At 32.6% G+C, this 13,183-nt stretch overlaps 1 protein-coding gene across 1 annotated transcript in view; it reads left to right on the top strand.

Moving 5' to 3' along the window:
* The first annotated feature begins 8,772 nt into the window (after positions 1–8,772).
* LOC133202720 (beta-arrestin-1-like) overlaps positions 8,773–13,183 on the top strand; it is a 37,978-nt gene continuing 33,567 nt past the window's right edge. Inside the window, exon 1 of the mRNA XM_061338593.1 lies at positions 8,773–9,229. Within this exon, the coding sequence (XP_061194577.1) occupies positions 9,198–9,229 (32 nt within the window). The 5' untranslated portion in view covers positions 8,773–9,197. The remainder of the gene's footprint in view (positions 9,230–13,183) is intronic.

The raw sequence follows: 13,183 nt of genomic DNA on the forward strand, positions 1-13,183 counted from the left end.
TCTCTGTTCATATATATATCATAAAAGTTATGGTGATGATAAAGACTGTGTTCATGGTGTATGTCTCTCTGTAAAAGTTTTCTCCAGCATGTTACCCCTCCTACAGATTTTGTCTGATTTCAACAAATATTGATAATTAAGCAAACTTCATCAAATAAAATGATGTAATACATGTATCTGTAAAGTATTTGTCAGTGTTGCCGTAGAGAGATTACATGTAGCAGTGGTCTCCTAATTTAAATCATATCAGAAATAATGTATCTTATATTATTGAATAATATTTTTATGAATCAATTTCCTATCAAATTCATTGATTCATATAACAATTACTGCTGTTTTTTTCATTAATTTGGGCTTTGTGAATACATATTGTATTCCTTGAGTGGGCTAAGTCATCGTATTGACTAAAAAAAAAAACAATAATTGTAAAAGTTCTCCCAGTCGATTTAATACACAACAGCATGTTCTGTGTAGGAACAATTTACAATTTAGGCTACTGACAGGTAAGTTGATGATACAAGGATATAAGCAATCAAAGTCCAGTGAGCATTTCACAATTTTTATGGTCGAAACAATGACCTTCTTTGCAAATACAGTCTATTGTTAGGTCGAATGATGACTGATGTCTTTCATACAAATTGTTAGGCCATTATCTCCACACTGAAATGTCTGTGGATATTTCCATTAACCTCGATCATGACAAGGGGCACAAGACGGGTGTGACTGTTCAGTAGGGGGTGCTCACTCCTCCATTGCACCTGATCCTGCCTTTGTTTTCAGAGGTCTGTGTTTGCTCTGCTCACAATTTGTATTGTTTAACTGGGTGGACTTTGAGCATGATTAATGTTGGTTATCTTTACATTTCACCACACAGGCTCATACAGAATATTTTCTTAGTCAGAATGCTAGATTTGATTCATCTTTAGAATCTTTCTTTATCATTTTGAAAATTTTCACAAATTTTGGCTGAGGAGGCCATGTAAAATAGTTTTTGCCAAAATTTCTATTTTTAGGTCAAGAATGCAAAATTACCTGTTTTATCAAATCAATGACATGGAAAGAGAAAGGGAGTTTAAAAAGAAACTAAATTCTTCAACAATATTGAACAGATTGCTAAATAAATAAATCCCATTTCATATATTGTTTTTTGAAAGAAACATATTTATTTTGAAATTAAAGGATGAGTGCACTTAAGCTATGAGAGCTGGGTCCCAGTGTTTTGCGCAAAATAAAATTCCAAAGTTCATAAACTTTATGTTTTATGGGTGTTAAACAATGTCTTAAGAGCAGGTTTTGGTATATTATATTACATGAAAGTATTAAATAATGCCGAGCGACACTAGCTTTTGAGACGGGGGTCTAACAGTTTTGTCACATTTCTATTGTTATTCATATGCATACCAGTTTTCAACGACATTGTCTACATCGAGCCGCAACTTGTCCATTGGTCTCATTTGCACAGAATGTGTATTTTGATTTAAACTTCAACATATCCAAAGGACAATGTTGGACAAATTGCGGCTCATATCTAATTTTTTGAAAAACGTCTCCAAACTACGGTCGAATTAGCCACTAAATTAACAGTTCACCGAGTGTCAACGATTGATATTATAATCACTTTACTCACGTGACATTCCACTGTACGATACGCTAAGGCTTTCATTGAGCATTTCATTGTGTTTGTTATTGAAAGTTTCTATTGTGACAGTATCTATCGTACTTCCAACTTCAAACTATGGAAAGATTTTTGCGCAAATTTTAATAGGGTTTGAAGATTATATGTCTCTTATTTTACTTTGTATTTTTCATTACGGGTGTTTTGAAAGAATTCTGGTATTGACAGTGTGATTAGTAAGTACATGTACAGGCTCATGTCGCCTCTGTATAATGGTCTGCAGGGCGAGACATCTTCCCCATCCCTAAACACTAGAATCATTTATTATTTGTGCACCATAAAACTACACAATCTCTCTCTTCTCCATTTAAATTCGCAGTGCGAAAAAAAAAGATATATGTGCTAATGTTTACATTCCACATCCATGCGATTTAAATGTCTCCGCCTATTTGCGGATACTTTAAATTCGTAAGTGGTCCCGTTCAAATTTCCGGAATTTAAGGTTTGTATATGTTCTTTTCAATGACATTCTCTGTAATTATAGAAATATGTATGACAACAAATTCAAGGAATAAATATCAAAAGAATATGCTTGCACAATAATCATAGATTAATTAAGCGATATATTGTAATGTAAAGCTTAAAATGGGTAGCCGAAAAGGTTCCAAATGACGTACTAAAGTGCACTCATTCTTTTATTGTTAAACCATAAAGCATGTAAATTTTTAAGATATGTCAAAAGTAAATGTTGCCAAGTCCTTTCCCTTTCATGAACAATCAGGGAAGTATTAACTTATACATTTAATGGCATTCTTAGTAGACCCAAATTTGTACCTGCAAAAAAAACAAAAAACAAAAAAAACCCAACTGTACTGTATGTGATGTATATCATGCTCAACAAGATGTGTTTGTAAAACACTGATGCCCCTGTATGGCAGCTCATGGCAAGATTAAAGTTTCTCAAATGCAAGTGAAACTCCCAAGGTTAAGGTAAACAAATCAACATTGTTGGGGTAATGGAAGGCATCATGTCACAAGGAAGACACAAGTGAATATGAAAGCCCTAGAGCCAGCTGTTCAAAAGTTATTGCCAAGATTAAAGTTTTTCAAAAGTAGGTCAAACTCCAAGGTCAAGGTCAAATTTTTTTAATTGTTGGTACCCAAGGGAAGGTCTTATCACAGAAATAAACATGAAAAATATGAAAGCCCTAGTATCAACTGTTCAAAAATTAGGAAAAGGTTGAATTTTTTCAAAAGTAGGTAAAATTCAAAGGTCAAGGTCAAATGGTCAAAATTGTTGATACCCTAGGAAAGGTCTTTTCACAATAAATACACATGTGAAAAATGAAAGCCCTAGTACCAACAGTTCAAAAGTTATGGCCAAGGATAAAGTGTTTGTAAAGTTGGGTGAAAATCCAAGGTCAAGAGGTCAAATATATTTGAATTCAAGGAAAGGTCTTGTGACAAGGAAAATACATGTGAAGTATGAAAGCCATAGCACCAACCATTCAAAAGTTATGGCTAAGATTAAAGTGTGGTAAAATTTTGCATAAGTGGGTCTAACTTACGGGGGCATAAAAATCTGAAGATAAGGAACAATGTATAGTTTCAACGAGATCGGATGGAGTTATTCTTGATGTAATTGATATGTATAAGTAGAATTGCATGACCGAGTTGATCTTAAGGCCATTCCAACTTTTTTCTTTGTTTAGCGTCCACCCTAAATTCGAAAACCTATCTTTTTATCCGGAAAAAACACACAAACCAAAGGGGAAAAAACACAACAATTTAATCACAATTCTAGAATTTCTTATCGTCATTTGAGAATTCTCCTCGTATGGTAACTAAGCTCAGCTACTACTTAATTGAAACTAAACATTTTTGGTACACATTTTAATAAAAAAGATAGTTGCTGATCCCAAAAGAGTAAATTGCGTTTCAAAGATCTATATTTGTCGATTTTAATTTGTGTTTGTTTTCACTTCTATAACCTCAAAACCAATCCGTCCGAGGACGCTAAACATAGAAAAAACTTGGAATGGCCTAACTACTTTGCTCATTGTTATTTAACATAGCAATTTATAACAATTTATATGCAGCTACCCATTTGCAATTGAAAAAATAACATCAAATATTAAAATTAGATGCTGTCATAAGACAATGAATACCTGCATACATTGCAAGTGTTTGCCTCTATATGTACGCTAGCTCCCTTTTACCTGGGTTGTGAAGAAGCCTCAAAAGTTATTCTGTAATTTACATAAAATATGTATACATGTACATGTACCAAATTAAGCATGAAGTACACAGGTAAGTATATAACCATGGGCCTCTTATGTTAGTATTTCAAATAAAGAAATCTTTAGCAGTCAGAAATTAAAGGTTGTGATGAAGTAAATTCTAATTTTTAAAAGAGGGGGTTTCAGAAAAAAAATGTTTTCTGTAAAGAAAAAAATGACCCAAATCGGAACTTGAAAACGTCGATTTTTGACCCCAATTTGGCCTCAGGGTCTTGCAATTTATGCTACAACATAGTCGCCAGCCTGGCTACTGTAGCAAGCCTGGAACCTTGAAGTTCTAATCAGAACTGAGTGTATTGCCCTAGGTATCGGCAAAGTTCACTTACAACTAGCCTTCAATTACATCTAAGAACTGACAAAGTCAGAGGAAAATTATCCTGTCTACTAGTCACATTTTCAGAGGTTGTATATATATATAGAGTGTATGTAATAATCTGGACAAAGAATGACCAGAACAAACCAGAATATTTGGAGGGAAGTTGGGTCCATTAAAACACCAGATCACAAAACTAAAACCCAACAGAAATAGAGACATATGGCTAGGACCTTAATTATGACCCTACAGACAACAATCAGGGTAGTACTGTATGTTATACCAGAGTGATTTTGATTTGCACCACTTTTTGAATACTCTGTTGCACAATATACATGTACGTCGAAGTTTTCCTTCAAAGCAGTTAATATTTTTCTGAGGAGTTAAGATACGGTTGAACATTTACCCAATCTGATTAAAATACAGATCTCTTCATAGCGCTTTGCGCTATGAAGAGATCTGTATTTTAATCAGATTGAACATTTACCTGACCCTCAATGTATTTTAATTTCTTTGTAAGGATTTTTATGAACTTTTGGGATTCGGTAAATCAAATTCACTTCCTTTGACTCAGAATGATGAAAGTATTGAAAACTGAAACTTGATTTTGAAGAACTTCGTCTTTTAGAACGGAACTTCGAATATAAGTTGGATTACTAATGAAATATGGAGTTAACGAACAGTATTCGAGCTCAAAGTCCAATTAAACAATACAAATCAGGAGCAGAGAAAACACGGACCTCCAAAAACATCAGAGTGCAATGGAGGAGTGAGCATCCCCTGCCGACCGGTCACACCCGCCGTGTGCTCCTTGTCATGTAGAAATTTTTGAATAACTTCTGCTTCATATCAATACAAAAATAAGTCTGCTAATAAGGGGGCGCAATTGGTACCCATGGAAATTCCAATACTTTGTTGGAAGACCTGGTCTCCAAAGATATTGTCAATCAGAAACTCAAGCATCTTTTTAATATCAACTTCAGAGTACTTGTGTGTACAATCAGAATGTTTTTAACAAAATAATTTTGCAAATGATCAATGACAAGGTAAGTAAATTTACGAGTTCCATTTTTATTGAAAAAGCAGATGTCTGTGATGTCAAAAAGCCTGGACTTTAATTTATCGTTGGGAATGGTTGTATAAAGTGTTGAAAAGTCGTACGTTTTGATGTTATTGATTTGTTAAAATTTTGTGAAATCAAATTTTCTAAAAGTTCTTTAATTTGGGTTTTTTAAAGTATCCACGTCTGATTTACACCACTTATCGAATATACTGTTGTACAGTACTCCTGAAGTTTCTCCTTCACTACTGTAAATATGTTAGTGAGGAGTAAAGAAAGAGGCATGGTAGAACATTTAATTACTGGAACCCGCTATGTATCTATATTTGTAAGGCTTTTTATGGAGTTTTGAATTCCAGTATAGGTATGGTAATTCAAATTCATTTTGATTGTCGGGAATATTAAAAATACATGTATTTAAAACTGACATATGGTTTTGAAGAATTTCCTCCTTAGAAAGGGAGCTATGGCCGGTATAAGTTGGATTACCATTTGCAGAATTAAATCCTAGTTCCTCTAAAATACAATTCAAATAATAAGCCTTACAAACAAAGACAACGTTGTTACCTGAGTTCAAACCAAATTCTTTTAAAATGGAGTTGTTCAAATAAAGACTTTAATATAACAACCTTCATTTGTCAGCTCCATGGAACCATATTCACATTTTCTAATGGAATACTTTTAAAAAATACTTTGTCCTCTAAAACTCTATTTGAAATGATTTGAGGGATAGATCAATATATTTCAATAATTTAAAAGGATGTTTTAAGATTCTGTTGCATTTTCCTATTATCGAATTACAGAAAACAGGTCTCTGTGATTGTGATGGGGAAAAAAAGGATAATCGAAGGGTTAAGGAAAGAACAATTTGATGACTTCCTCTTATTTAGAATACATGTATGGTAATTGATATTTAACCCCCACCCCCTCTTCCAAACAATGAGTTTATATTTTTAGTACTGTCTTGAAAATGGACAACACTAAAATCTATCTTGTTGTCTGCGTTCGTCAATGATTTTCAGCGAGTGTTTCTTTCTTAAAATCGAAAATCTAAAAATAACCAGTACATAATAATAAGTATTGTTTTTATTTGTCCTTGTTTGTTTGCTTATTTATTTAATTTTTGGTTTGGTTTTGTTTGTTTATTTTTTAAGTTCAATGAAAGTAGAGACTGGGTGCATCGCGGGTACATAATTTTCTAATAATAATTTTAAAGGAATTTTCTAATAATAATTTTAAAGGAAGCGTTTCGTTAAAGAATTAAAGAGTTAAAGACCGCGGCTACATTTTTCAAAGGGGGAATGGGGGAAGATAAAAAAAAAATGACAACTAAAGAAAAAAAATTGAAAATAATATTTTGTGTGTGTGTGTGGACATTTCGCTAACTTTTAGGTACATTTTTTTTCAAATACTAGAGTTTGCCAGGGTTCGACCATACTGCAGCAAATACTGAAAAGGGGGACAAGCAGCATCTAAATGAAAATTTATATAAAACTACAGCAAAAGACTATTCTCAGAAAAAGTGGGTCCCCCTCTCCCGCCTGCGTAATACGTACGGGCCTGCACATATATCACAGGGAATAGTGGCTTACATGATATTCACGTGATTATCTTTTTATTTGAAAATTATGTGAAAATCATGTAAAAATAATATAAATATTTTTTCATTCGAATATAATGCGAATAAGTTTGTATGATATTTAAGGAATGTTTTCAAGTTTTGTGTGAGTTATTGGTGTGTAAATCACACAGACTTGTCACGTAGGCATATTTCATGAAGCGCCATAGCGCTTCATGAAAAATATGCCTACGTGCAAGTCTGTGTGATTTACACACCAATAATTCACACAAAACTTAAAAACATTCCTTATATTTACATTTTACATGTTTAAAGTACCAAAAATATACTCAATGTTTGAATTTCTCGCTGTCCTATATCGTCATATTTTTATTAACGTCTCTGTAGCCTCATTGTGACGTCACTTTAGCGTGAGTTTCTCCGTGTATATTTCTACGCGTGAGTATACACAAAAATGGTTTTCAGATAAATTTCACAGTTGGCTTTAGTAGAAAAACACAGCAAATGTAAATATTCACATATATATTTTTTAGAACTTTCATGTGAAGTTTTCTCTGCACGATTTTTATGCGATATGCTCTTCATGTAAAATTCATATGAAAGTTAGGTCAAAATGGCTTAAAGTTTTCACATAAATTTCACATGTCTTGTTTTTCGTCTCTTTCTTATGCAAAGAATTTACCTGAAATTCATGTGAATTTCATATAAAATTTATGTAAGCCACTTTTGCCTGTGTACCGTGTAGAGTCAACATTGGATCATGCATAAAGCAAGAAATCAAAATTTGTAAGCTGAAGTACAGAGAATGTGATTTAAATGATACATGATTCCGAGGTTCACGTTATTCGGAAATGGAAATATTTATAAATTAACTCTATTTCTGGTAGTGTTTTATGTTTGAGTAAATATGGATTACACCACCTAAAAACTGACTTTTCTGTATGTGTATTTTTTTTGTTTTTGTTTTTGGTGTTTTTGTTTTTGTTTTGTTTTGTTTTGTTTTTTCCTTTTTTAATTGAAACTTCACCTTTAAAGGTGTTTCCTAATTGACAGTTAATTTTTGATATAATTAACAATACAATTTTCATGGATTTTGTGACGGAATATATATCATTATCTTCAACGGGCAACTTCAATAAAGTACGATTATAAATTGTGCATACATTCTATTCTCTTTAGAGAAGTGGACAGGCTTTCGCCTACATTCACGTAGGCGAAAGCCTGTCCACTTCTCTAAAGAGAATACATACATTCCATCATGAGATTCTGAATTTTGAATAATGTAACATTGCCAAATTAAACAAACAAACAATGTCTAAATAAATAAATAAACAAATAAATCATTTAAATAAATAAATAAATAAATGAATAAATAAATAAATGAGAGAGAGAGAGAGAGAGAGAGAGAGAGAGAGAGAGAGAGAGAGAGAGAGAGAATTTAGTTTACGAATCACTTGAAGAGCTACCTCCCTTTCTGCAGCTTTAAGTAAGAATATAATTTACCATATATACAACCTACAATGCATGCATTCTTTCATTGATTTATGTCAAGCTTATGTTTTTTTTATAATTAGTATATTTCAGCACATTCCTACATTCCAAATATGCAATATTAAATGGAGAAATCTTTCAGTGATATATAGCATTTAGAAATATATACATTTAAAGAGAAAAACAACTGAGCTCATTATTAGAGAATTACCGTTAATTATTAAACTGCAACAAATAAAAAAACCGAAAAAAAAAACAATTACTGAAAGCAGCTAAAATTTTGGTTATTGAAGAGCGAGATCGAGCGGAAAAGCCCTGTCGTAAAGCAGGTGCCCGATGGGGATTCCTCGATTGACGTCACAATACACATATTTAGGATTTTATCACGTGACATTCTCAATCAATGGCATATTTCTTGCTATTTTACATGGGTATGATATGACACAATTAGAGACGGATTGACCGATTGAACAAACAGGAAAAGGTCAGTGTTTATGACATACATATTGTGTCCAGCGTGCCACGGACAGCTGAAGAGTAGTTCACTAGAGAGACTTGCCAAATTATCGATCTTCCGCCATGAAGACTCGACTCGTACGTTCGTAAAAACGAAACGAGGAAAAAATAAGTTATGAACCTTGTTTACATTACAACTAAACAAGACGCCTGACTGTTCAATTTTGCTTCTTGCTGAAATCTTGCGCCGAAGGGCGTTTGTATGTGAAATGTGGAGTGTTTTTGTACGCTGATAAAATTCCGTTGGCTGGAAAGAAGGAGACATTTAAATCAAGTTGCTGATGCGATTGAGATTAGCACTGGAGATTGGCTGACACTTCACCATGGCAAACCAGAACGGACCCACGGGGACCAAGTAAGTAAAACTACTAGTTGCGTGTATGTTTATCAACAGTTGTGGAAGTATATAATTAGATGGATCATAGCGCACGTGTTGCTAATGGAATCATAATAATAGCTAATTACTGGTCAGGAAGTCCTGTCCAGGGCAGCCAGGAGTCACTTTGATAAATGATTGTAAACATAGCAGAACCAGCAGGTGTTGTAAATGCTACTGCCTTCAGTATTTACTGTGTTCATCCCCCTCCCCTCCTCTTGTCATGTGGTGCATTGTTCTCAGTACCAGGTCCTATGTAAGTTGTCATATCATGTCATAGAAACCTCATTGATGAGGATAATTTGGTTTTTTAACAATAACAATAAACAGGAAGATGTAATGATGAGATCAAGATCTTTTTCCCCCCCAGAAAACCGGGGGTGGGAGGTGGGGTGGGGGTAATAACCTTGAAAACAAAGAATAGAGAGAGGTAGTTATCTAATGGATTGATTAACCACTGGTATACAACTCAAAGAACATAGCAAACCAATTGCAAAGGCTTTATCAATATATATACGTGTGGTGACTTTTTAAAAAAATTTATTTAATAGGTCTTTGAAAATTTCTATCAATATGTATACATTTTTACATTAAAGAGTGAAATTTAAAGTGTATATATTCAGGTGAATGTTTCATTGATACTTATATTTGTTGTTGTAGACATTACTTTTTCTTCCTTGTGTATGCATTTAGACTCGATACACGAAAACTGAGATGTGCAAGACATACTGACTCCAAATGATAACTACGTGCTGTACAACCACGATGACCTGTATCGTTCATTTCTAGCATCTATATTTTACAAAATTTTATGTATGGGATGATTTTAACAGTAAGGAGTGGATGAAGTCCACAGTACATGAAGTTGAGGGCTTGTAAGCTAAGGAATATTAGACATTTCAGAAATCATTCCTTGTCTCATATTCAAATTAAGCACCAATTAACATGAATTTCAAAATCTTGGCCATACGTGCAGATTCATATGTAAACATGCCAGTGACATTGAATTTGGAGGGGGTTGTTATAAGTAAATTTTCAGAGTAAAGTGGCCTAGGAATGACGTGGAAAATCCCCAGAGTTGTAGAAGAAACATTTTTTTGAAACAAAAATTCAATTTGGGGTGAAATGTTTTTTTTTCTTAAACTCCCTCCCCCCCCTCCCAGGAGAAAAAAAAATTTCTTGCGAATGAAGATTCCCCCCCCCCTCCAACCTGGAAAAAGATGATCTGTTGATTAGGGCTGTATCAATATATCGATATATCGAAACGTATCGATATTTAAGAATGTATCGTATCGAAAAAATAACTTCCAATACGTATCGGACAGGCAGATTTTCTCATAATTCTGTGAAAAAGTTGGGAATTTCAATCACCAAAGATTATATTTTCACTGTTTTGAATTAAAATTGATCAATAATGATATAATCATTAAAGAGATAGCACATCTTAGATACATATTATAGTATACATAGACAACTTTATTTTAACATGTTGTTTTTACAGACATTAAAAGTTTGAATTTGAAGTGTAATTTGTAGAGACAGGAGACAAGACCTTTGAAATGGGTTATAAAAAAAATAGGTTTTATAAAATTCATGCATTAAATGATTTATAAGACTTTTTGATAGACTTATTAAAGAATCCAATATATTGGATATCGCATTATAAAATATTGTATCGTATCGTATCGAAATTTTTTGCTCAATACACAGCCCTACTGTTGATGCATCCATAAAATATCATCACTTGCACACTGAAGATTATTTCTGTAGAAATATTGTACTTTCATACACATTGAAATGTATAAAAAAAAAATTGATTTTTCTTCTTGATTGTTAAATACGGTAAGGTTCAAATTTTTTAAAAACTATAATATGTATGGTATTACCATATATATGTGTATCTAACTAACATTTATACCCATTAATTTAAAATTTTCAATCTTAAAGAATCCCAGACCATTCGTTTTCTGTTAAACATGTTAAAAGAGCTTTCTAAAACATCATGGAATCAAACTGGCTTGAATGCATGGAATATATGTATTCAGTCAGGTGAAATCTATTTAAACAGAAAACTGTGTTTCCTGTCCATGTTCAAATAAAATAAAAAACAGAATTCAGATTTCTCAATTTTACTTGTGACCAATACTTTAGTGAAATTCACTGAAGTGAAAATTTCATGCAACTTTTTACTGCAAGATTTTGATTGTTAAGATTTTTTCTGACTTTTTCTTTTGATTATTTATTATTTTTTATTTACATACATGTTTTATTGCTATATATTACTCAAACAATATTTTAATGAATAAATATATTTAATCTTTGGTGGTAAGTCACTTTTTATTATAAAGTCTAGTAAAACAATGCATTCCAAGAGTTTCTGTGACTAAAATGCAATAAATATTGCTATATTTATAATACTTGGAAAATTATGAGTATTCAAAAACAAAAACTTTGTCAATATTAATCATGTGAAAACTGACTACAAATATTTTATCATATAAACTTGAAAACAAAGTTGTGATTTGGGTGGGATGATATTTTTCTAATCATATTTTTGTTTTTTCGGTCTGCTAACATAAGTGGAAGATTGCCTTTTAATCCAATGATGAAGATTATACTGTTCAGTATTCAGACTTCAATTTGATAAAATGGTGATATTATATGAAATTTTATCAGAGTCGTGCATGTATTGGAATTCTTGGCACCTGTGTAAGTTTTCATAAATGAAGTGAAGTAGGAGTTATTGCTATGGGGGCTGGCTAAAGTGAAGATTATGTTTTATCTATTGCATAATATGAACACCACTTGAATATTGTTTTCTATTTGTTAAAACCAATGATGAATTATATAGTGAGAAAAATAATTTCTGCTTTTCTGGAACATTTTTTGTTGCAGCATCTTAAAAGAGAGAGAGAGAGAGAGAGAAAGAGAGAGAGAGATTGGTTTTAAAGTATTTTAAATTAATGCAAATAGCTAAGGTAATTGAATCATTTGATGTTTTTTGCAATCATTGAGAAAAAAAATATGAAACTCTTGTCATTAATGCTTGCATTTTCTTGAGTTCATTTGAAAATAATGAGATTTTGGTGACACAAAATAGTCATAAGAAGACACATGACAAATCGTTGCCTGACCTCCTATTCTTCGTTCAATACCAGAGGGATATTTCCTAGAGTTGTAGGAAATTCAGAGAGGAATTCATATTTGCACAGACTTCACAATGCAATGCCTTTAAAACAGATCATATTCTGAATTTTACAGAGAAATGGGACTTGGCCTCAAACCCCAATATGGTTTTGAGAAATACATTAAGGGTAATTTAATTTGTTGATTATTGAATTGAAAGAGACATTTGAGAAGAGTTGTAGCTGATCAACAAGGAACTGTATGTGTAAGTTGAGGGTATGTTGATGGAAGAAAGGAAGCCCCCCCTCCCACTCTCCTCAATATGAAAGAGAGCAAGAGAGAAAATCTCTAAAGCAGGTTTTTTTTTTTTTTAAAAAAGAAGTAATTCAAGACACAGAGTTATAAGTGAAAGAGTTAATATCCCTCCTCCCCCCTCCCCCTTGATTAATACAAAAAGAATGGTGAAATCAAGAGCTTCTTGTTTACTGAAAAGTGAGCCGTAATGGATTGAGTGTGCTGTAATGTACAATGTAATGGGATGTTGTGTTAATTGTTCTTTTTTTACACCTGAGCTAAAAGTAAACATGATAATAGATTTTCGACATCTGATGTGTATGGATAAGTCTAAATATTCATTGCTGATTGTAAATTTACTAGAAATGTGTTATTTGCTGTGCTCTCTGGTATTACATTGCATTACATTAAGATATCGTACTACTCGTAAAAGCAAAGCATATTGTATTTGACAGTATGCCATAAAATATTATACATACTTTCATTTTGTTTATCCAAGTGGGATGAATAATT

Source organism: Saccostrea echinata, unplaced genomic scaffold, assembly GCF_033153115.1.
Source record: "Saccostrea echinata isolate AGI-Se365-2 ecotype Australia unplaced genomic scaffold, CSIRO_AGI_Sech_v1 ptg000047l, whole genome shotgun sequence".
In the NCBI taxonomy this organism is placed as follows: Eukaryota; Metazoa; Mollusca; class Bivalvia; order Ostreida; family Ostreidae; genus Saccostrea; species Saccostrea echinata.